This window comes from Myxocyprinus asiaticus, chromosome 30, assembly GCF_019703515.2.
Source record: "Myxocyprinus asiaticus isolate MX2 ecotype Aquarium Trade chromosome 30, UBuf_Myxa_2, whole genome shotgun sequence".
In the NCBI taxonomy this organism is placed as follows: Eukaryota; Metazoa; Chordata; class Actinopteri; order Cypriniformes; family Catostomidae; genus Myxocyprinus; species Myxocyprinus asiaticus.
The window spans coordinates 6,937,798-6,960,913 of record NC_059373.1 but is presented as its reverse complement, the minus strand read 5'-3'; the positions used below and the strand labels follow the sequence as shown (position 1 = coordinate 6,960,913).

Below are 23,116 nucleotides of genomic sequence, written 5' to 3'. Positions count from 1 at the left end.
TATTCTCTCCCCCTCATTTTTCAAACCGGATCCCTCGTTCCCCTCCTCTCTCAAGGGCACAATATTCCTTGTGTCCTCGCAGAAAGTCTTCACTTTACTATTTCTCTGTTTTTACCCATTCCTCATTTCCCCTTCCTGCAAGTGTCTGTTTCTTCTTTCAAGGACTGTGGCTTAATCTTTCCCCCTCTCTCTTTCCATTCCTAGGGCTGTATTCCACTATATAGGCCTCTTTTTCTATCTCTCCTTCCACGTAATAAATAAATCTCTTTCCTTTACTCAAGGACTCTCATATCAAATTCTACCACCAACCTCTCCATTTCTCCAGTGCACCTACATCCTTTTATTATCTTTCATTCATCTATCCAGCTGTCCAGCCTTGAATCTCTCTCTCTTTCAATTTTTTGTCCGTCTCTTTTTTCGTACTCCTTGTGCTAAATTTTGTTCCGACACTTTCCTTCTCTCTCTCACTCTTCAACTTTATCAGAAGTTTACTACAGATAATGTCAGATGTTTTTTCTTCTCAAATGCTTCTTAAAATTAAGGTCAAGGTTTAGCGCAAGAGCACAAGTGGTGTGCAAACAACAGGAAATTAAATTGCAAACCTTCTTCCAGTCGAGCATTTTTACACTGCCAACTGACACAGTATGCTAATGAGTGCTTAGCGACTCATGGTTTTGCATGAAGACCCAGATTTTTAGCTGGATACCAACACAATTAGTGTTAATTTGGGTCGGGTTTTCTGTCATTTTATGTTTTTGTGCCTGCCATGCAACCTGTCCATGTTGGCATCTGCCTAATAGAGCAACAGTCTGGTTTCAAAACTTAAAAAATCCCATTCATTTTTTCCATAGGGGAATTGATTTTTAACGATAATTTATAAACTATAAAGGCAGACCTATCGTGAGCTCGAATGTTTTTAATCAATGGTATATGCTTCTGTTAAAGCCATCAGTCTGCATTATTTCAACTTAGTTAAAAAAAAAAAAAACATATTTAAAAGCAGAATTCCTCGTGAAGAACTACACTACCCATGATCCTGAAGAGAAACATCCACCAATCAGAGAATCGTGGTGAACAAAGCAGGCCAAAAGAGCCCAGCAGCGACCGTCCACTTTCATGGCGCACTGCGAATGATGCAATCCAGTTATCGCAATCTTCTAACACTCTCAAATATTAAATTTTTTTATGTATCTGAATATTTAGCAATAAACTTAAATTATGTTTTTTTCAATGCTTATAATCAACAACCAAAATCAATAGTTTTATATATTGTCTTTTTTTTTTATTTGATTGTCATTTGCAATGCTTCATAGGATTGTAGTTCATTCCCTCATTAAAGCCATTAAGTGCACTGTCTTGTACATTTGTCTTTTTGTCAGATTTTCATAAACATAAAAATAATATAACAAAAAATCAAAGCTTGTAGTGTCATGATTCATGAGTTGGTTGGTTTGGAAAAAATGAATGGGAAAAACACTTCCTGAACCAAGATGGCTGAAAAAGTGGACGGGCACTGCTGCACTCTATTAATCAACCATGTAATGGATAACGTCAAATTCGATTTATTTCCAACGATATTTGGGTTACGACCCACCAGTTGCAAACCACCACACTAAATTATTACTTCAACAGATGAGTAGTATCTGTCAGTAAAGGTGCGGCTTACACTTGGTTTTGAGTATGAAAAATTACTTCTGACCCGGCAACAAATATGGTTAACAGGTTATGATGTCACACTGTAGGGCTTCTGTTTTTCAAATAAGTACCAAATAATACTAAATTCAAAATGTTAAAATATGCTATCTACTCTGTTTTCCTGTAACACTGCAAAATATGCAGCATAAAGTTTAAATTCTTTGTATTGAGCCATGTCTTTTCACTGTACGAATTCACAGATGAGGGTTCACCAAACCTGAACTGCACATGCATGTGTTCCTGCTCTCCAGCATTCGTGTGTGAAGTAATGGAACACAAAGTCTAGTGTGTCCGCTGATTTACTTCATTTAATCATTATTTACCACAGTTTCTCATATGACCAATTCAATGACTAAGCCACTACAAGCTTATTTCCGGCATTAAAACCTGTTAAAGTTCTTCCTGATAATTGATAGGCTACAGAAAATGAACCGTACACAGTGAGGTTAAAGTTGGCTGTATTTTCATATTGCTGGTCCTGAATTCCCAAAGAATATTCAGAGTTAAAAAAAAAAAGTCGAGCTCTACTTACAGAATATGCATCAGATCATGTCGATAGAGCTTAACCAGTATTTATCCTTTCAACCAAATTTAAACTAGTAAACTAATTATCTCTCTTGTTTTTCCTCTCTAACTGTTGCAGAAAGCTGATCTAGCTGTAGCTGGATTTACCATCACATCCGAGAGGGAAAAGGTCATAGATTTCTCCAAACCTTTCATGAACCTAGGCATCAGTATCCTGTACCGTGTTCATATAGTGAGTCGCATCTGTAATACACCTAATTGTGATTGCATATTACACTTATACTATTACTGTATATTTTGATATCTGAAATCAAAGGGATAGTTCACCCAAACAAAAAAAAAAAAATATATATATATATATATATATATATATATATATATATATATATATATATATATATATATATATATATATATATATATATCTCATCATTTACTCACCCTCATGCCATTCCAGATGTATATGCCTTTCTTTTTTCTGCTGAACACAAACAAAGATTTTTAGAAACATATCTTAGCTCTGTTGGTCCATTAAATGCAACTGAATGGTGGCCAGAACTTTGAAGCTCCAAAAAGCACATAAATGCAGCATAAAAGCAATTTAAACGACTCCAGTGTTTAAATCCATGTCCTCTGAAGCGATATGATAGGTGTTGGTGAGAAACAAATCAATATTTTAGTCCTTTTTTACTATAAATTCTCCTCCCTTCCCAGTAGGTGGCATTATACACAAAGAATGTGAATCGCCAAAAACAAAAGAAGAAGAATGTGGAAGTGAAAGGTGGAGATTTGTTGTGAAAAAGGACTTAAATATTTGTCTGTTTCTCACCCACACCTATTATATAACTTCTGAAGACACGGATTTAAACACTGGAGTCGTACGGATTATTTTTATTCTGACTTTATTTGCTTTTTTGAACTTCAAAGTTCTGTCCACCATTCACTTGCATTGGTTGGATCTACAGAGCTGAGAAATTCTTCTAAAAATCTTAATTTATGTTCTGCAGAAGAAAGAAAGTCACACATCTGGGATGGCATGAGGTTGAGTAAATGATAGAGAATTTTCATTTTTTGGGTGAACTGTCCCTTTAATTCTGCTAATACACATTGAAACACATTGAAAAAGTTAGCTTGGCTCCATTTTTTAAACCATGGTAAAATTAGTGTAACTCGTGGCCTCAAGTGGTTTATTATTTTATTAAATGCTGACAACAGAAATATGATAAAAGGCAACAATGTTTAATAATATAATATAATATACGTAGGTGAATATGTATCTACTTTTTTTACAGTGGCTTTAAATGTTGCTTACCAAATCAGATTTCAGAATCAGAACTATTGAAAGTTCTCACTGTAGAACATTAAATGTCACATATTTTCAGATTTTACTCCCCCTTTTTTACAGGAATAAAAAACAACAAAGAAAGAAAAAAGCAATTACTTAAAGCAATCTTTAAAATTTCTTTATAATGTTTTTTCATACTAATAACCAAAACAAACTTGTCTATTGTCATTTTAAACAGGTGCATTTCTATAAGGAGAAGCTTTCAGCTGTTTGAGATTCTCTGCATTTACAGTATTGTTTGTGCTCTCTGCAGGGCAGGAAGCCAGGTTATTTCTCTTTCTTGGATCCCTTTTCTCCAGCCGTCTGGCTCTTTATGCTGTTAGCCTATCTTGCCGTTAGCTGTGTCCTCTTCCTGGTAGCCAGGTATCACACTGTCACTCAAAAATACACACATCTATTTTTGATATCATTACATCCACAGTCTAGTATACTTGCTGTGGTAGTTGGTAACTGTTCCACCTATCAAAAGCACTATGGAAACTTTCTGCTTTCTAAAATATCTGCCCAAGTTAGCTTTCATAATAATGAAATGGCTTGACAATTTTTTGACAACAGTTTGCTTTCTTGGATTGACAAATATCTTATTAAATTTTAAAGTATTATTGACATATTTTTAATAGCCAACAGGCTTTAGTTTATTTAGCAATGAACCATGATTTGCTACTTGTTATTGCTAGTCTTCAGATAGTTATAAAGGAATGAACATTCTCATTCTAGATAGCACTGGACAAAAATTTGGAAATGTTTGGAGGTTTTAAATACGTGTCTGCTAAAAGTTCATTTTTAGGAGTACACTAGCACATACTGTAGATGACCTAAAAGCTAACAGACGTGGACTAAAAGCCACAAAACTCTGATTTTAATTTAATGGGAAATTAAGCTGAAGTATGTAATTTTTTTTCTATGATTACTTTCTCTAATGCCAGCTTTCTGGGGCAGAACAACCTGTTTTTGTGACCAGTGGAAGACAGGGGAGAGTTCAGGAAACTACCAGTAGAGCATTTTATTGATAATAGGGAATTTTTCATTGCACATGAAGTAATAGCAATGTTTTGTAAGAACAGCGATTAAGGAAGGCTGGACATGGCTGGATTTAAATTGTTTAAAATTATAATGAAAGTATTTCTGATTTACTTCTGATTTAAGTCATTATTTAACACAAGTACTCATATAATCAAATCAATGACTAAGCCACTGCAAACGTATTTAAGGCATTAAAACCTGCTGAAAGGTGATGCTGATAACTGATAGGCTACAGAGGCTATACTAAACTTACTTTCTTTCCCTCCCGCCCACCAGACTGAGCCCATATGAATGGTATAACCCCTTCCCGTGTTGGCGTGACCGCAAGGATCTCCTGGAGAACCAGTACACACTGGGGAACAGCCTGTGGTTTCCAGTCGGTGGTTTCATGCAGCAGGGCTCAGAGATAATGCCCAGGGCCCTCTCTACACGCTGTGTCAGTGGGGTTTGGTAAGTGTGTTTTAGTTAATATGGAGTGTTCACACTTCCTATGAGGTGTAAGAGAGGATGCAGTAGGTGTGCATGTTGAGTGTAAATGATTATTCACACCATGCGTTAATGGTTTCAAATAAACTAATGGATCCCTTCACATCAAAGGTGAAAAAATTAACAGATATGAACAGTTCCAGCTCTATAAGGAATGCTGGTTCCGGACACATGACATGACATTTTTTACACCAGGTAAAAACAAATAAATAAGTACAAAAATGTGTGTGAAAAACAACAACAACAACCTTGTTGCAATTTTCTCACATAGTGGTGTATTGTTTCAACTTAACATTTTGTCCAAGCAAAAATGTGCTGTCTGTGTGAATTAATAAATGGATATCAATAGCCCAACCTCTGTTTGGAATGCTAGTTCCAGACGCATGACCCTCTTATTGGTCAGCAGTGTTGGGTAAGTTATTTAGAAAAACTAATCCACTACAAATTATTACATCTCTAAAATTTGTCCTATTACTTTAGTAATCACATTACTAATTACTTTACACTGGTGGCCAAAAGTTTGGAATAATGTACAGATTTTGCTGTTTCGGAAGGAAATTGGTACTTTAATTCACCAAAGTGGCATTCAACTGATCACAATATATAGTCAGGACATGACTGATGTAAAAAAAAACAGCACCAACACTATTTGAAAAAAGTCATTTTTGATCAAATCTAGACAGGCCCCCCAGCAGCCATCACTCCATTAACTTATCCTTGAGTAATCATGCTAAATTGCTAATTTGGTACTAGATAATCACTTGCCATTATATCAAACACAATTGAAAGCTATTTGGTTCATTAAATGAAGCTTAACATTGTCTTTGTGTTTGTTTTTGAGTTGCCACAGTATGCAATAGACTGGCATGTCTTAAGGTCAATATTAGGTCAAAAATGGCAAAAAAGAAACAGCTTTCTCAAGAAACTCGTCAGTCAATCATTGTTTTGAGGAATGAAGGCTATACAATGCTCGAAATTGCCAAAAAACTGAAGATTTCATACAAAGGTGTACATTACAGTCTTCAAAGACAAAGGACAACTGGCTCTAACAAGGACAGAAAGAGATGTGGAAGGCCCAGATGTACAACTAATCAAGAGGATAAGTACATCAGAGTTGAAATTGCCAAAAAACTGAAGATTTCATACAAAGGTGTACATTACAGTCTTCAAAGACAAAGGACAACTGGCTCTAACAAGGACAGAAAGAGATGTGGAAGGCCCAGATGTACAACTAATCAAGAGGATAAGTACATCAGAGTCTCTAGTTTGAGAAATAGACTCCTCACATCTCCTCAGCTGACGGCTTCATTGAATTCTACCCGCTCAACACCAGTTTCATGTACAACAGTAAAGAGAAGACTCAGGGGTGCAGGTCTTATGGGAAGAATTGCAAAAAAAAGACACTTTTGAAACAGAAAAACAAAAAGAAAAGGTTAGAGTGGGCAAAGAAACACAGACATTGGACAACAGATAAATAGAAAAGAGTGTTATGGATCTTAACCCCATTGAGCTTTTGTGGGATCAGCTAGACTGTAAGGTGTGAGAGAAGTGCCGACAAGACAGCCACATCTATGGCAAGTGCTACAGGAAGCATGGGGTGTAATGTGTATTCCAATATGTACAAAAATATATGTAGTTTTTAAGGTTGAAGGGAGACCGACTCGGTTGCATAATTTACAATGCATCATTAGAGTGTTTATATTAAAATAATTAATGTTGAAAATGTAGTCTTTATGAATAATAATAGTAGTATATTTAGAAATGTGCAACACATGTATTTAAAAGTTAATTGAAAGTAATTGTAATCTGATTACAAACATTTAAAGTGTAATGCATTATACTGCTTTTTAACTTAACATTTATTAGATTACAGTAATTAATTACTTTGTAATGAGATTACTTTCAGAACTGCTGGTCAGTGAAAATAAAAACTGCTTCAATGTTGTACAAATTTTTGCATATAGGGACATGTTGCTTCAATTTAAAGCTGAAGTCTATTATTTCTTCACCAATCTCAAATTGCAAAAATAAACATTGATTTCAAACAGCTCTCCTGAAAACTCACCCCATCTACCATTGATCAAACAAACAGGTAGTTCCACCCCAAACTCACACCATTGGATGATGCTGTGTTGGTGGTCAAGACACTCAAACAAACAGAGCAATATTTTTATAGCACCACAGAGACTGCGTTTATAGTTTTTGAAGAAATCCACCAATGAAAGGCCTTCATATAGTTGTCTCTGCTTATTAAGCTGAAAAGAAGATACACACTTTACTGTAGCTACAAAATCTTGTCGCATTGGAAATTTGCTTTCTTTTAAAGTAATTTATTAAAAGTTTGTACAACTGTTTGAATGTTTGTGTGCAGACATACTCTATACCGTGTGCTTTTCTCTTGTCTCCTCAAATCTTGAGTTTGCTGTTTGATCTAATTCCCTTCTGCTCTCTCTGATATCAAAAAAGCTGTCTTTCTGTTGCCTCTCTTCACTTTCTGTCCACGGCCTTGCTGTTGAGGTGATTTAGGGTGAAGAACCGTTTTTAGGAAGTTACAATCTGTGCATGCAGTGGCAGCCAAATATTTAATCAACTGTGGTGTGAATAAACACAATAGATGCAAGTTTAATCCCACATAGGGGTGACCCAGAAACCAGAGAGCTACTTAAGATTACAAACCATTTCTATCACAGCTGCGTCTCTGAGCAAGGCTCTCAACTCCATGATGCTCTATAGGGAACAGTGACTACAATTAGTGTATTTAAATTTTTAATAAATAGCTTTTACTAAATTACTAAAGTAACTAATCTGCCTATTTGTGGATTTTGGTGGCCAAGGTCTTTAGAAACTTTGAATGTCTGGCCGATCTCATGAGCGTCGACATGCACTCCCTCTGGAGACTTCAGAAATCTCTTTTCATTGGGGTGTGATACACTGCGGTAAAGGGCATACCCCTTGATTGTATAGGGAAAGGCTGTCAAATTTTCTGCTTGAAATTCCTTAAAGTTAACATGAAATGCCATTTGACTTTTGTAATCTGATGTGAGTGGAAAGGGATATTCAACGAGAAAAAAACATGTTGGGCAGGACTTAATTTTATCTTTCGAAAATTGATTGGATTCTGAAACGTGTGTGTTCCTTATCAGAATGGAGCTAGGTGAATGGAGGGAAGGGGTTAAAAATAAGATGGCTTGGTGATGTCAGCTGAAAAGGAAAGTCATTGCAGAGGCTAAGCAGTTTGATGAAAGATTACGAAAACAAACATTCTCTTTCTTTGCACTGTGATATTTTGTGGGCCTTATTCACAGTAGCGACATCTTTAATTTTTGACAGGAATGACAACGAGGCTGTGAGGGATAGGCGTAAAGTCTCTTCAATGTGTAATACTGCTGTTTAAAGTGTTTTGGATTGTTCCACTGATGAAACCTTAAAAAAAATAAAAAAATAAAAAACAAATATATATATATTAGAAATGTCAGCAGACAAAAAATTCCAGAAAACATGAGTTGTGGAAAATAAGATTTTTATACAGCTATATACAGTGCATGCCATTGAAGACACTATAATTCTATCCATTCAAATGTGGTGCTACTGTGAATAAGGTCTATTGGGAAAAGTTTAATGTTGACTTTAAGGTAGAAGCTTGTTTTTACATGATTTCTAGCGGGTCTAAGCTGATTGAATTGTACAAACAACATGACCACCATAAGCAGGTATGACCAGATTTTTCCAGCAAGGAGTTGTCATCTCATTGTTTGGAACATCTGACCCAAATTTGATAATGAATTAAACAGTGGATATGTTAGATTATTCATTTTTTTTTTTTTTTTTGCCTTATTTGTTCTTTCTGTCTTATTAATTAATTCTAGGGCTGTCAGTTGAACGTGTTAATTTAGTGCAATTAATTATATAAAAATAAAATGTAAAAAAAATGTACGCATTAAATCATGCTCCCTGACACTTAAATTCCGTAATAAAAGTACGGATTTTCCTACCATACAAGAAATTCAAGCTTGAAGTCCATCTGTTTTCAAGTATAGGTCTCTGAAGAACAGTAATGGGTATTCAAACTGGGATGGACGTTTCTAAACTATCCAATGAAGTAGGGAATCTCAGTGTAGAAATCAGTGGCCGTTTCCAACCAGGGTGGGCGTTTCTAAACTAACCAATGAAGTAGGGAATCTCAGTGGCTTGAAAACACCCACTGATTGGGAAAAGCCCATTTTTGTTCTGCAGAGATATAAGTCTCTCTGTTTTTACAAGCCACGTCAATAGGTGGCAGCTCCAACAAATCTCACAAAGTATCGCAGCCACAGAATAAGAACCTCTCACTGAGGAAGCACAATAGAATACAGGAATCTTGAGACGTGATTTTCAAAGTTTCCACTACTTTTAACTTGACACAGCGTCCTAAGAATGTGGTGTTTATGATGAGACGCTTCAAACGCGTCTGTCTCTGGCATGCACATGTACAAAGAGTGACAATAAAAAATAGCGCAGAGGGAACGCAAGAACACGTACTGTGAGAACTGAACACATTGACGAACTCAATGCAAAACAGATTGCTGTCAACTGTTGGCTTGTTCAGTGATATGAGAATAAAACAAACAATATACTGAGTTCTCAAGCCACTTTTTGTTTTGTCTAATCAATGTTTTATTCATCTGCCACAATAATGCAATTTATTTCAAACTGAATTTCTATCTGTATTATATATGTACAGTATATTTATTATAGACCCCTACATATTTGTAAATATTTGAACTATTATGCATTTTTTAAATGAGTTATCTTTATTTGGGGGCCGTTCTCAGCAAATTATGGTGTATGCAATTAAAGAAATAGTTCATAAAAAAAATAAATTTCTCTCATTATTCACTCACCCTTATGCCATTCCAGATATGTGTCTTTCTTTCATCTGCTGAACTCAAATGAAGATTTTTTTTTAGAAGAATTTCTCAGCTCTTTTGGTCAATACAATTCAAGTGAATGGGTGCCAACATTTTGAAGCTCCAAAAATCACACAAGTCAGCATAAAAGTAATCCATAAGACTCTAGTGGTTAAATCAATGTCTAGATAATTAGCAAACAGTATTGTGTAATTTTTTAAAGCTCACATTTTAGCAGGTGCCTTTTTGTGCGAATATGCAGATGATGAAACACAACCACGTTTATCTGGCTGATATTTAAACTGTGCTTTTTTACAGTATTTCATTCAGTGAGTTTGTATATGACAGCTTGTCAGCACATATGTGACTCTTTGATGTCAACATATATTTCTGGCAGTCAAAACTATGTCTATTTGTATGTGTAACAGGTGGGCATTCACGCTGATCATCATCTCCTCCTACACGGCGAACCTTGCAGCGTTCTTGACGGTCCAGAGGATGGAGGTGCCAATCGAATCAGCTGATGACTTAGCCGATCAGACGAACATCCAATATGGCACGATTCAAGGAGGAAGTACTATGACCTTCTTCATGGTATGAATGTTATTATTTGTGTGTTTAAAGAAGTTAGTGAAATCTAAAAAAAACAAAAAAAGCCTTCCTTTAGGGACATTCAGGGACGTCCTCAGCTGAAAAAAATATATAAATAAAAAAATATATAAATGCAATAAATAATGTTTTTGTTTAAAATATAATTTTAGGGTTGGGGTTAGTCTATAGCAATTATAGTTAGCTTTATTTAAAAACAATAGGAGATTTAGATAGCTATATAAGTGTGTGTGTGTGTGTGTGTGTGTGTGTGTGTGTGTGTGTGTGTGTGTGTGTGTGTGTGTGTGTGTGTGTGTGTAAAAGTGCGTGTTAAATATAATTTATTTTACAGGTGTACAATAGGCTATCATGTGTGCATGTGTGATATCATAATGCATCACTTCCTGTTTATGGCAGCTAGCAGTGAGCATAATGACTCATAGCCACATTCATATTCACACTGGGGGCCAAGTTTGCTTCAGCTGTTAAACTAAATTCTATCTAAATGAACTAGACTGGCTGGAAATGCCAGTGGTTGCAAGGCAGCAAAATAACAGAAAAGCTTTAGTTAAGCTTGCCATTTTCATGATACTCTAAGTGTTTCTAATCTGTCAACTTATCTCAATTCTGTATGCAAATATATGTGAAAGAGAAGATCATCTGAATTTATATGCAAATATTACAATGACAACATCATTCTCAGTCATATTTTGAATGTTCAATATTCTGAAAGTTTCTTTTTAAGTATAAAGTTTACAAAAAAAGAACAAAACAAAATAGATAGCACATCTAAAGCTGAAATGATCTACAGAACTAAAGTTTGAATGTACTTAAGCGGCTTGAACTGAAGAAATTGCAGAAATGTGTAGAGAAGAAACATAAAAATAAGAAGAGGAATATCAATACAGTGCTCGCCTTGCAAGCTCAATTATTATTATTATTTGTGAATCGTCCTATTTCGCTCTCACCTCTCCAGCCCTGTTCATTTTTCCACACCTTATCAATTCCACCACATACCTACACAAATACATACACTTTCTTTCACTCAATCTGTAACCCTTAAATTATTTCACATTCAATATCTGCCACTAAAATGTATTTTTTTCATACACTTGTCCTCATGTAACTGCAAATATGATTTTCTCTTTGATGTTCTCAATACTTTTGCTCTGTTCCACCTCTTCTCTCTGTCTCCCTCTTTTCCATTAACTTTCATCTGTGATAACAAATCCACTTGCCCACTCCACACATTTAAAACACACTCTCTTGCTTTTAGAACTCACGCTACCAGACGTACCAGCGCATGTGGAATTACATGTACTCCAAACAGCCCAGTGTGTTCGTGAAAAGCACAGAGGAGGGCATAGCACGGGTTTTAAACTCCAGATACGCTTTCCTGCTAGAGAGCACTATGAACGAGTATCACCGCCGCCTCAACTGCAACCTCACCCAGATAGGAGGACTGCTGGACACCAAGGGCTACGGCATCGGCATGCCTCTGGGTGAGTCGGGCGAAATGAAGAGTGAGAGATGAAGGGATAGAGAAAATAAAGGAATGTTCCTTGTTCAAAAAAAGTTAAGATCAGTCGACAGCATTTGTAGCATAATGTTGATTTCCATAAAATATCATTTCTACCTGTCCCTTTGTTTAAAAGAAAAAGCAAAAATTGCGGTTGCAATAAGGCACTTACTATGGAAGTGAATGGGGCCAGTCCATAAATGTTGAAATACACATTGTTTTAAAAGTATGGCCAAAAAACGTAAACAGTATATTCTAGTGTAATAAAATAGCTTACAAACCTTCTCATGGTAAAGTTATATTCAAAATTGCAACTTCATTGCCATGACGACGCAACGCCACTAAACCCTGTAAATGATTTTATTGCACTAAAATCTTGTTAACACGAAGAATGTTTACATCTTGTTGCTATAATTTTGAAACGGTGTCTTTTAATGTTTATGGACTGGCCCCATTCACTTCCATTATAAGTGCCTCACTGTAACCCCAATTTTTGATTAATTTTTAAAATTAATGTTTGTGCTAAATTATGCCACAAATGCTGTCGATTGAGCTTAACTTGTATTGAACCCGGAACATTACTTAAACTAAATTGTGTGATTTGTACGCCATAACCATCACCAACGGATTTGCAAAGATAGGTTATCCCGATTCCCAAATCATTAACCTGTATGCCATTGGTGACATAATGACATAAAAAATCTATTGTTCAAGTAGTAAGTTCAAAAACCATGCTGACCCAAAGAACATCATATTGACACCCAAGCCCTTGTTACAATGATAGTACCCCTTTGTAATCTGATATTGCACATTTCTATCTAACACTTCTCTCAGACTGATAGCTTGCTGCTTTCTTCAATGTTTGATAAACAGCAATTCTGACTTTGTCTTTGACATTTGGCATTTACAGCGATTGCTTCTTGACAGAAGAATGGAAAATGGGGTGCTTGTGAAAAAAAGGAACAATTTATGGCATATGTGTTTTGCATTTAATATTAAAAGGGCTTTAATAGTGACTTGTGGGTGTGACGATGTGGAAAGCTGGAACAGAAAACCTGAAGTGTTGAGCTAGGTGAGATCATTGAGCCTCCATTAAGCTTTACAGTATGCATTGGAATAATCTAGCAGTGTTTTCTGGACTTCAGTTCAAAAGGCTTGTCAAATCTACATTTTAGAAGGTTATTGCATAATACTAAAAGAGACCTTACTTCCAGCTGTGCAAATGAAATTGGCATCCTGTGGAGATTTTGAGTACTGCTCAAATTTCAAAGGATTTCTACACAAGCTAATAGTAATATTATGTTTCTCTACATTCATTCAAACCTGAGCAATGCTCTGAAAATGTTGTTCAACTACTGTACAGCTCCAAAATACTATTGTTATGGCCTTATTTATCACAAGACTCAATTATTTTGCTCTAAATTGTGTTTGCTTTTTCTCCTGCAATATTTTTCCCCCGGCCACTTTTGGTATTGGTAAGAACGGAGAAATAGTTGAAAGGGAGGAAGTATGAGGACAAACTCGGAACAAAGTGTTATCTAAAACACTGTATAAAAATAAAAATTACCTAAAAAAAATTAGCTAACATCCAAATGTGATAACATCAAAATGAGCATTATGCTACACTAACAAAATTCAAGACTCAGGTCAGGTAGAAATAGCTCCTTAAAGGTGAAGTGTGTGAGTTAAAATCTTAATTTCAATTTAATGTCAAATATACGTTAGCCATTTGTTGGTTAATTCCCCCGAAAAGTGTAAAAAAAAAAAAAAAAAAAAAAAAACAATTTTAATGAGGTTCTGTGGTGCTATCAAAACATGTTTTTTTTTTTTTTTTTTTTGAGAATCCTGACCAGCCTGAAGGTCACGGCTAGGACACGGCACAGGTATCAAAAACGGTGGCAGACAGTACATACAAAAGCTACCAAGGGTTTTTCCCTTCTTCAAGATTGAACAACGCTAGAGTAAATAATCCATGTCCTTTGATAATGATTTGGGTCGAATTTAATGGAAAATATGCTGCAAGTTAAGTTGCACTCCGTGGCGTGGCAGAAATTTGAGCAGCCTCCGGAGTTGTAGCTTGGCGCCGCCGACAGACACGGAGCAGTGGTGTATGTTCCTTCATTAAAAATAGTTATTTCAAATTTTAGAATGCGCCATGTCGTCCGGTGTGCGACCCCCTTGACACAGCAACATTGGCTTAACCAATGGCGTGAGTTTTTGGAGGGACTATCTGTTAATCCAGCTAATGGAAAATGGATAAGGGGAGGGGTCAGAGGGAAGTCATTAGTTGCACAGGAATTACACACTTCACCTTTAAGGTAACAAATGCATGTTGTCTTTTTATAATGTTTACAATGAAATAGCTTAGAGGAAGTTATGGCACAAAAAAGCAAATGGTGAGATAATGAGCAAAGTCTTGTCTAAGCAAATTAAATTATATGATTTAAGAGAATATATGGAGTGATGGAACATGTGAAGGAGTGACACTTACAAATACTTTGAGAGAAGGTTGGAGGAGATGAAGGAGAAACATTCATGGAGAACGTATTGTGCCTACAGTAAGTGAAATGATGAGCAAAGTACCAATGCTGCTTGATGTTTTTGAACTTCCGTCCTCCAGGAAGATCAGCCCATTTGTCCACTAGGCTAAACTGTCCTCCAAAATATTGACATGCACTCATAATCGCATGAACCTGTTACTAGATTTGAAATGAGAACCCAGGAGCAGCTACCATCTTCAAAGAACCCCCCCATCTGCTTCCATAGCACGCTTAGATCTTGGTGTGAAGTTAGAGTGTTAAATATTGAAGTGAAATCAAAATGAATTGCCCTGTTTACTTTCTTAATACATGTTCCTGGTCTTATTGTGTTCAATTAATCAACACACATTATTCCAAAGAACATTTTTTTGTTTATTTGTCTTTGCAATCTTTCATCAAAATGTAATAGCTTGCACCTCTTCTGAAAACACTTTATTTTTTGTCTGATGTCACCTGACATTCTGCATTTTAAGGCTACTGCTGCAGTTAATGCAGTCTTACTAAAACCTTACCAATAGTTTATAGACTAATTTAATTCCCGTTTAATGTTAAAAGAGATTCCAATGGAAAAAAAAAAATCAATATAGGCTGACACTGTTAGAATGTTATCACAACCAATCAATGCAATATCCACAATATCCACAAAACAGGCCAGAAGGATTCTTTTATTATTAAATGTAAGAATTCGCAATATATTTTCAAAGTAACTGATTAGAAGCAATAATGTTTGATTTCAAAGTATTCTTAAAAGCTAATGCACATGACTAAAAAAAAGCTATTTGCTTTAGCCTCTTAGCCTGCATGAAATGAGAAAATAAAGGCCAACTATAAATAAAGCTCCAGGGCTTAATATACTGTAAGTGGTGTTGAGACATTTAAGATTTTAAACTTGATTTTAAAATTGTGTACTTATCATACTGATGTGCGAATTGCAGTAAACATCTTTTCTATTTCCAAAGAGATACACATGCTCTTTTTTTCAAGAATCTTTTCAAGAATATTTCACAACCTTTGAAAGAAAAAATAAAAGTAATTCTATTAAAAATCTATTAATTTGAAGAATACATCCTTCCCTATCTGTCACTCACTCGACGTTGTGTCGATGTAGTGACACTAGGGTTCACTCTTGGGAGCCCAAGACACCTCTGCTTTTTTGAAAAAAGGCCAATGGGAATTGGAGAGTGGGATTTGCATGCCACTCCCCCGGACATACGGGTATAAAAGGAGCTGGTATGCAACCACTCATTCAGATTATCTCTTCTGCTGGATTTTATGGCGCATTTCAGCGGCTTCTCCCCCTCTGCACCCGTGGAGTGCAGAGAACACCCCTGGGTGCTTCGGCAGAATAACAAAAGAGTATATTCTTAAAAGAGTATATTTTCATTCTAAAAGAGCGGCACACACGGAATGTCTTTTTAAAGATGCCTTTCCGTTTGTGTGTTATTCTTGGTTGCGGTCGTTATCTCTCCGCTTCTGACGGCCACGATCGCCGTCTTACCTGTCTGGGCGCTGCCCATACAGAGACATCGTTCATGGATGGGTCTTGTCCTCATTGCAAGAACATGACCATGGCAACGTTGCGGTCGTGGCTTGCATTCGTAAGAAAGCAAGCCACCCCAGCGGCTCCCCGTCTCTGTCCTTCTACCTATGGGTAAGAGGCCGTGCCGGTTAGCACTGGGGGCAATTTGGGGACATCAATGGGACCACCTCCGCCGGGTATCCTCCCACAGACCTCCCATTCCCCAGCATGCTCGCTTGCCCTGGTCGGGCGCTCGAGACTACCGGCTCGTCCCAGGGCGAGTTCGACCTCTTGTTTGGAGCCCGGGAAGATGATGAGTTATCGAGCGCAGCATCGGAAAGCGGGCTCATCCAGTCTGACGCAGAGGCTTCGACTGGGCTTCCTCCTTCTGGAATGGTCACCCAGTCCCAGGCCAACGCGGAAATGATGGACATGCTTTCCCGGATGGCCATGAGCGTCGGGCTCGGGGTGCCACCCACGGCCATGCCCCGCCCCCGTTCCTTTCTTTCCAGAAGCGCATAAGGAGCTGACAAGATCGTGGGAGGCACCTTTTACTGACCAGTCCCGGTCTCAGCGGCGGCCACACCACTCGGGTTGATGTATATGAGACCACTTCAGCACTGGCTTCAGACTCGAGTCCCGAGATAAGCATAGCGCCGCGGGACACATCACGTGGCCATCACGCAATCTGTCACCACCTCTTCAGTCCTTGGACCGACCTTGCATTTCTACGGGCAGGGGCTCCCCTAGAGCAGGTCTCCAGGTGTGTCGTGGTTACAACAGATGCCTCCAAGATGGGCTAGGGTGCCATATGCAATGGGCACACAGCCGCCGGCTCCTGGACTGGCCCGCGGCTGCGTTGGCACATCAACTGCCTAGAGTTGTTGGCAGTACTGCTCGCTCCGCGGAGGTTCTGGCCATTGATCCAGGGCAAGCACGTGTTGGTCTGGACGGACAACACAGCGACAGTAGTGTACATCAACCGTCAAGGCGGTCTATACTCCCGTTGCATGTCACAACTCGCCCGCCGTCTCCTCCTCTGGAGTCAGCAGACTCTCACGTGATCCTGAGACCCCGACCGGGCTATGTGACCAAGGTTCCCACGACCCCTTTTAGGGATCAGGTGGTGAACCTGCAAGTGCTGCTCCAGGAGGAGGCAGACCCAGCCTTGGCGTTGCTGTGTCCGGTGCGAGCTTTACGCATCTATTTGGATTGCACGCAGAGCTTTAGAAGCTCTGAGCAGCTCCTTGTCTGCTTTGGTGGACAGCGGAAAGGAAGCGCTGTCTCCAAACAGAGGATCACCCACTGGGTCATTGACGCCATCGTAATGGCATATCAGGCTCAGTACATGCCACCCCCTGCGGGGTTACGAGCCCACTCTACCAGGAGTGTGGTGGCTCTTTGGCAGACATCTGTAGAACAGCGGGCTGGGCAGCACCCAACACCTTTGCGAGGTTCTACAATCTCCGGGTTGAGCTGGTCTCGTCCTGTGTATTGGCAGGCACGAGCAGGTAGATTCCGGGACAGCTGGCTGGGTGTACTGCTTGCGCATAGTGCCTTTCCCCTCCCTTGAGTTAAAGACGTGTGCTCTTGACTCCCAGTCGTGCTCATAGACTGTGATCCCTGGATGACTTTCCTCCTTAGCCCTCTGGCAGTTGAGTTTGTGGAGAAACTCACTGCCGGCCCAGTACCTGCGCTAATGAGACCCTGTACTGAGGTAGGTGCTCCACATGTGCTGGTTCCCCGAAGATGACCCCATGTGATATCTTCCGCAAAATCGTTTCCCTGTCGGTAAACTGCGTCTTCCTTGGGCAGAGGCCCATCTCAAAATACCCCCCCCCCCTTTTTGGGTGGGGTGCGGTCTCTGCGGTGTCTTCCCCTTGGGAGGGACACCCCCCCGACGTAGACACTTATGGCTCCCAGTCAGTTAACAAATTCCACTCTTTTTGGGGAGAAAAGAGAGGAAAACAGGCCTCGGCTGGGTTAGCCTGTCCCTATTGTTGGGCAGTCGACTTGTTCCTGAAGGACCGTTCGATGCTCATAAGAGAGTTGGGGGAGGTTACGTGACGGCCTGGTGCGCTGGCTACGAGGCACACAGCGGTCTACCCGTCTCGCACGACCAGTTCACGTAACACAGTTCAGCTCATTGTGGCGTTTTGTATAGGGACCCCTAGTGTCACTACATCAACACAACGTCGAGTGAGTGACAGATAGGGAACATCATGGTTACTTTCATAACCTCTGTTCCCTGATGGAGGGAACGAGACGTTGTGTCCCTCTTGCCACAATGCTGAACTACCCGCTGAAATGGCCGGGACCTGGTCTCGGCTCCTCAGCACAAAACCTGAATGAGTGGTTGCATTCCAGCTCCTTTTATACCCATATGTCCGGGGGAGTGGCATGCAAATTCCCATTGGCCTTTTTTCAAAAAAGCAGAGGTGTTTGGGCCTCCCAAGAGTGACCCCTATTGTCACTACATCGACACAACGTCTCGTTCCCTCCATCAGGGAACGGAGGTTACGAAAGTAACAATGACGTTTCATGTCACATCATTAATAGCGTGACATGATTACCTGTGATGCTCTGATGTTCAATGAAGGATGATATAATTTTAACAAGTCAAATAATTTGAAATTACCTCATCATAACTTTCATTTAAATTCTGACACACTGGTTAATTCAAGTAATTTGCAAAACCTCAAGTTGATTTAAGACTGATTTAAGCAGTCAGCGCTGTAACCTAGCAGTTAGTGTATGTGTTGTGACCAAGAGTTTTCACACATTGAGCTATGGTGTTAATGCAGGTGACACGAATTTGAGTCATTTACTGCCTCTCACTGTTCCTGTCAATAATAGTGGCTAATGTGTGACTAATGTGACTAATTAAAATGACTGTTAAATTACTGTTTGTACTGTATAGAGAGTTAGTATTTTCGAGCCATGGATTCACTCTGAATTTCCATTTGGGTTTTTATAATGGCAGTTTTGGATTTATTAGTAAAATAATGTCTATGGTAAACATTACTTGAAGGTACTTGGACATTTTGTTCTACAACATAAATTACACACAGTCTAACCCCAAACGTGAATTTTGAAGCCACCATGTTTTTTAAAAAAGTATGTTGCTAACACGTTTTTAGAAAAGGACTACAACAGTTTTCCGTTTCATCAAGCACTAACGCTCACATGCTTGTGGTTGTTGTAGTTCTTATTTAGCAACTTGTAAGCAACATCATTTTTTTTAAAAACATGGCCGCTTCAAAAACAGCTAAACAGATAGTATTGCTCTCCTTAAAGTAGCATTGCTAGCTTTAGCCTGTCTGCCCCTGTCTAGTGTAACTCACATTCTCTCTGTTTCAGGCTCTCCGTTCAGAGATGAGATCACGTTAGGTGTGCTGCAGCTGCAGGAGAACAACAGATTAGAAATCCTGAAACGTCGTTGGTGGGAGGGAGGAAAGTGTCCTAAAGAGGAGGACCATCGAGCTAAAGGTGAACAGAACAGCTACCATTGCTATTATGCTCAATATCACAAACCATAACACAGTGGTCTGTCACCATTACATCCTGACGCATTCTGTTAATTGACATTTATTATCTCAGATATGAGTCTGTGTGTTTGCAAGAGTGTGAGCAGGTTTTCCTGTTATCACAGGGATAACATTTCTGAAATGTTGTCAGGAGAATAGAAAAACCTGATGAACTTACCTTGTGGAGACGTTACCATTACCAGGAATACAGTTTCACAGGAGACTAAATAATATCTTATTTCTTGTTTAAAGATTAGTTCATCCAAAAATGAAAATTTCTCAGAATTTACTCACCCTCATGCCATCCCAGATGTGTTTGACTGTTTTTCTTCAGCAGAACACAAATTAAGAATTGTAGAAGAATATTTCAGCTTGCAGGTCCATACAATGCAAGTGAATGGGTGCCAACTGTTTGAAGCTCCAAAATGTGCATAAAGCCATCATAAAAATAATTCATATAATTCCAGTGGTCTAATGAATGTCTTCTGAAGCGAAATGCTAGGTGTGTGTAAGAAATAGATCAATATTTAAAACTTTTTTTTTACAAAAAAATTCAAGAGGGTCGAGGTCAAGCGTGTTGGCAAGTTCACGCGAGAACTGGTGCGTGAAATACGGGAAAAAAACCGAAGCGCAGTGTTGTTTACAATAGAGGATCATAGATAATCATACATAGATGCCTCATTCAGGTGGTTTGGATACATCAACTGCAGTGCCATCTTGGAACAGTGAACAAGGAGAGCTGTTTGAATTGGTTTGAATGCAAGTGAGTGAGTGGAGGAGATGCCTCAGACTGAGCTCGTTGCTCAGACTGCTGCATTAGCTGCTTTTGTGTGGAAACAGTATTGCAGTCCATAGAAACAGCTACTAAAAAGGTATCTACGGATGAATATCTATGCAGAGGTGGTTTTTGCGCTAATGTCAAGCGAGAGGCAGTTTGAACTCCACCCTCGTCAATGTACAAATCTCAAGCTGGCCGGAAGCGAACATTTTTAGTAAAATAAAGTTTAAAATATCGATCTATTTCTTACACACACCAAGCGTAATGTTCCGAAGACATAAATTAGACCACTGGAATCATATGGATTATTTTTATAATGGCTATATGTACTTTTTGAAGCTTCAAAAAGTTGGCACCCCCTCACTTACAATGTATGGACCTATAGAGCTGAAATATTCTTCTAAAAATCTTCATTTGTGTTCTGCAGTATAAAGACATTCATACACATCTAGGATGGCATGAGGATGATGATGAGAGAATTTTCATTTTTGTGTGAAGTATCCCTTTAAGGCCCCATCCACATGAATACAATATTTCTTCGAACTTATGGGCATTATGCATGCACATGATGTTCTTCTGTGGTTTTTAATATAAAAGCTTTACAGCACAATGTCGCCAACTCCTGGCAGGGCATGGTTATGTGAGTATTTATAGGGGTCATGACATACTCTTTTTTTATATAATTTTATCTTCCCTGAGGTCCACTTATGATGTTTTTTTTGTTGCACCAAAACAGTCATAATTGAATAATATATAATAATTTTCCACCCTGCCTCTGGCCCTCTATCTGAAACGCTTGGTTTTGCCCTCAGCATCTCCTTTAAACCTCAATGTAAACGGCCACTGTTCCGATTGGCTAACATTGTGCAGCCCCTCAAATACTGCCATATTTGAAACTCAATCAGAAGAGAATGAATAAGCTTTAAATTATAATTTATAAAACTACATTTCAGGGTTAACACATAATGGATACCCAACACATTTGATCATAATTTATCAAACTGTTCACATAAGCACAGCAACTATCAAACAGTCATGAAATCTGAAACATTCATGAATTAAACTGTTTACTCACAGTTCCAGTAGTGTTTAACTGCCCCATCTTTCAATAACAGTTCCTTTGCAAAGCATGAATCATATTTTGACTGATTCACAAACAATCCACGATGATATGAGGTGTAAACACATACAATCCACACTGAAATGCTCTGAATACGCAAATGTAATACAATCTATGGTGATGTTGGATGCTTCAACCGGCTTCAGCAGGCCAAAGCAGAGACGCTGGTCTTCACAGGAGCAACATCTCACACATCTTCTGTGTTTGTTTACACACAGAACGGCATGTGTTTCTCCCAGTCATTGATAGCAGCGGAATGAGATGCATTTTTAAAAGTTGCACTTATACCGCTCTTAAGACGTGGCACACATTGCCGGAAACACATCGAAACGATCAAAGACATCCATCTAGTGCATGTTTACAACAAAATGGACAGTTAGCACAAATGGATGCAAAAATGGTCCAGGATGCCTTTAAAACAGCACAACAGCAAACAGCAAGATGAAACTTGATGGGGGTCTCCTTTTTAGAGTTATAACTTGACATTGTGTCTTTTAAAAGTGGCGTGAGATGAATGATAACAGTCAAAGCCATTCGTCTAGTACATGTTTATGTAGAAAAACATTCAAATCCAGAGTACCAGTGGGCGGGGCCAAGGGTGCAATGTTTTAAAAGTAGGCGTAAGGTGGTAGAAAGGTGCCTGAGGTTGTTCCTGACAGGCTACTCAGCCTTACAGGCTCCATATGGTTAGGGATGGGAGTGTGGGAATCTGCTGCCTGCCAGGAACAAATCCAGGCACCTTTGTACAATGGGCTTATAGGGATGGACAGTTTTCCTAAAAAGTTGTTGGTGTGGACAGGATTAAAAAAAAAAAAAAAACAGAGGACGAAATACTTGTATATGTTTGGACAAGGTGTAATCAGGTGTTCACACAGGTGTTGTGTTTCACTTGCATCAAATGTTGGCCTGTGTACACATGCATCAGAAAGAGGTCTTTAGCCATTCCATTGCTTCTCACTGTTTTTACAGCATCTCGCACCATGAGCATTATGTTTTTAAGACGTTGTGTTTCAAATAAAAATATTATTCTTGAACAACAATGCATCCTGTGTGAATGCCCCAGTTGTATCTTGGAGTTAGGGTAGGAGAAGGGTTGGGATTAGGGTTTGTCTATTTAATTATAATCATTTTATATAAATAGCAATAGATGTAAACCAGAAGTCCCAACAGATATAAATACAGAAATGTGCATCAATGTGTAATTTGTTACATGGCCTAGATGCTGTTGGATATCCATGTTCAGTAGGTCATAAAGTATACTTTTATATTCAGAGGTTTTCTTCAGAATAACCAAACAAACCTGGACATACATAGATTTGTGTTTAACAAAAGAGTATTATGTAAATAAATTGGCAACGTGGATATATGATTTCCTGTCGATATCTACAGTACATGACATCCTTCTGTTTCACAGTGCTGGTAATACTTTTTTGTTTCTTTGTGGTCTAGTGATATTTGCATTTACTTGTATACTAAACTTACATTGGCCCAAAGGGAAAGGAGAGAAAATAGCATGTGGTGTGCAGGTATTCACACATATGTGTGTGTCTATGTGTTAGTGTGTG

General features: G+C 38.5%; 1 protein-coding gene across 1 annotated transcript in view; it reads left to right on the top strand.

Moving 5' to 3' along the window:
- Positions 1 to 23,116, top strand: part of LOC127421569 (glutamate receptor ionotropic, kainate 5-like) — a 129,319-nt gene that overhangs the window by 99,186 nt on the left and 7,017 nt on the right. Inside the window, exons 13-18 of the mRNA XM_051664699.1 lie at positions 2,339 to 2,452; positions 3,819 to 3,928; positions 4,865 to 5,038; positions 10,389 to 10,554; positions 11,825 to 12,050; positions 19,487 to 19,615. Coding sequence (XP_051520659.1) covers positions 2,339 to 2,452; positions 3,819 to 3,928; positions 4,865 to 5,038; positions 10,389 to 10,554; positions 11,825 to 12,050; positions 19,487 to 19,615 — 919 coding nt within the window. The remainder of the gene's footprint in view (positions 1 to 2,338; positions 2,453 to 3,818; positions 3,929 to 4,864; positions 5,039 to 10,388; positions 10,555 to 11,824; positions 12,051 to 19,486; positions 19,616 to 23,116) is intronic.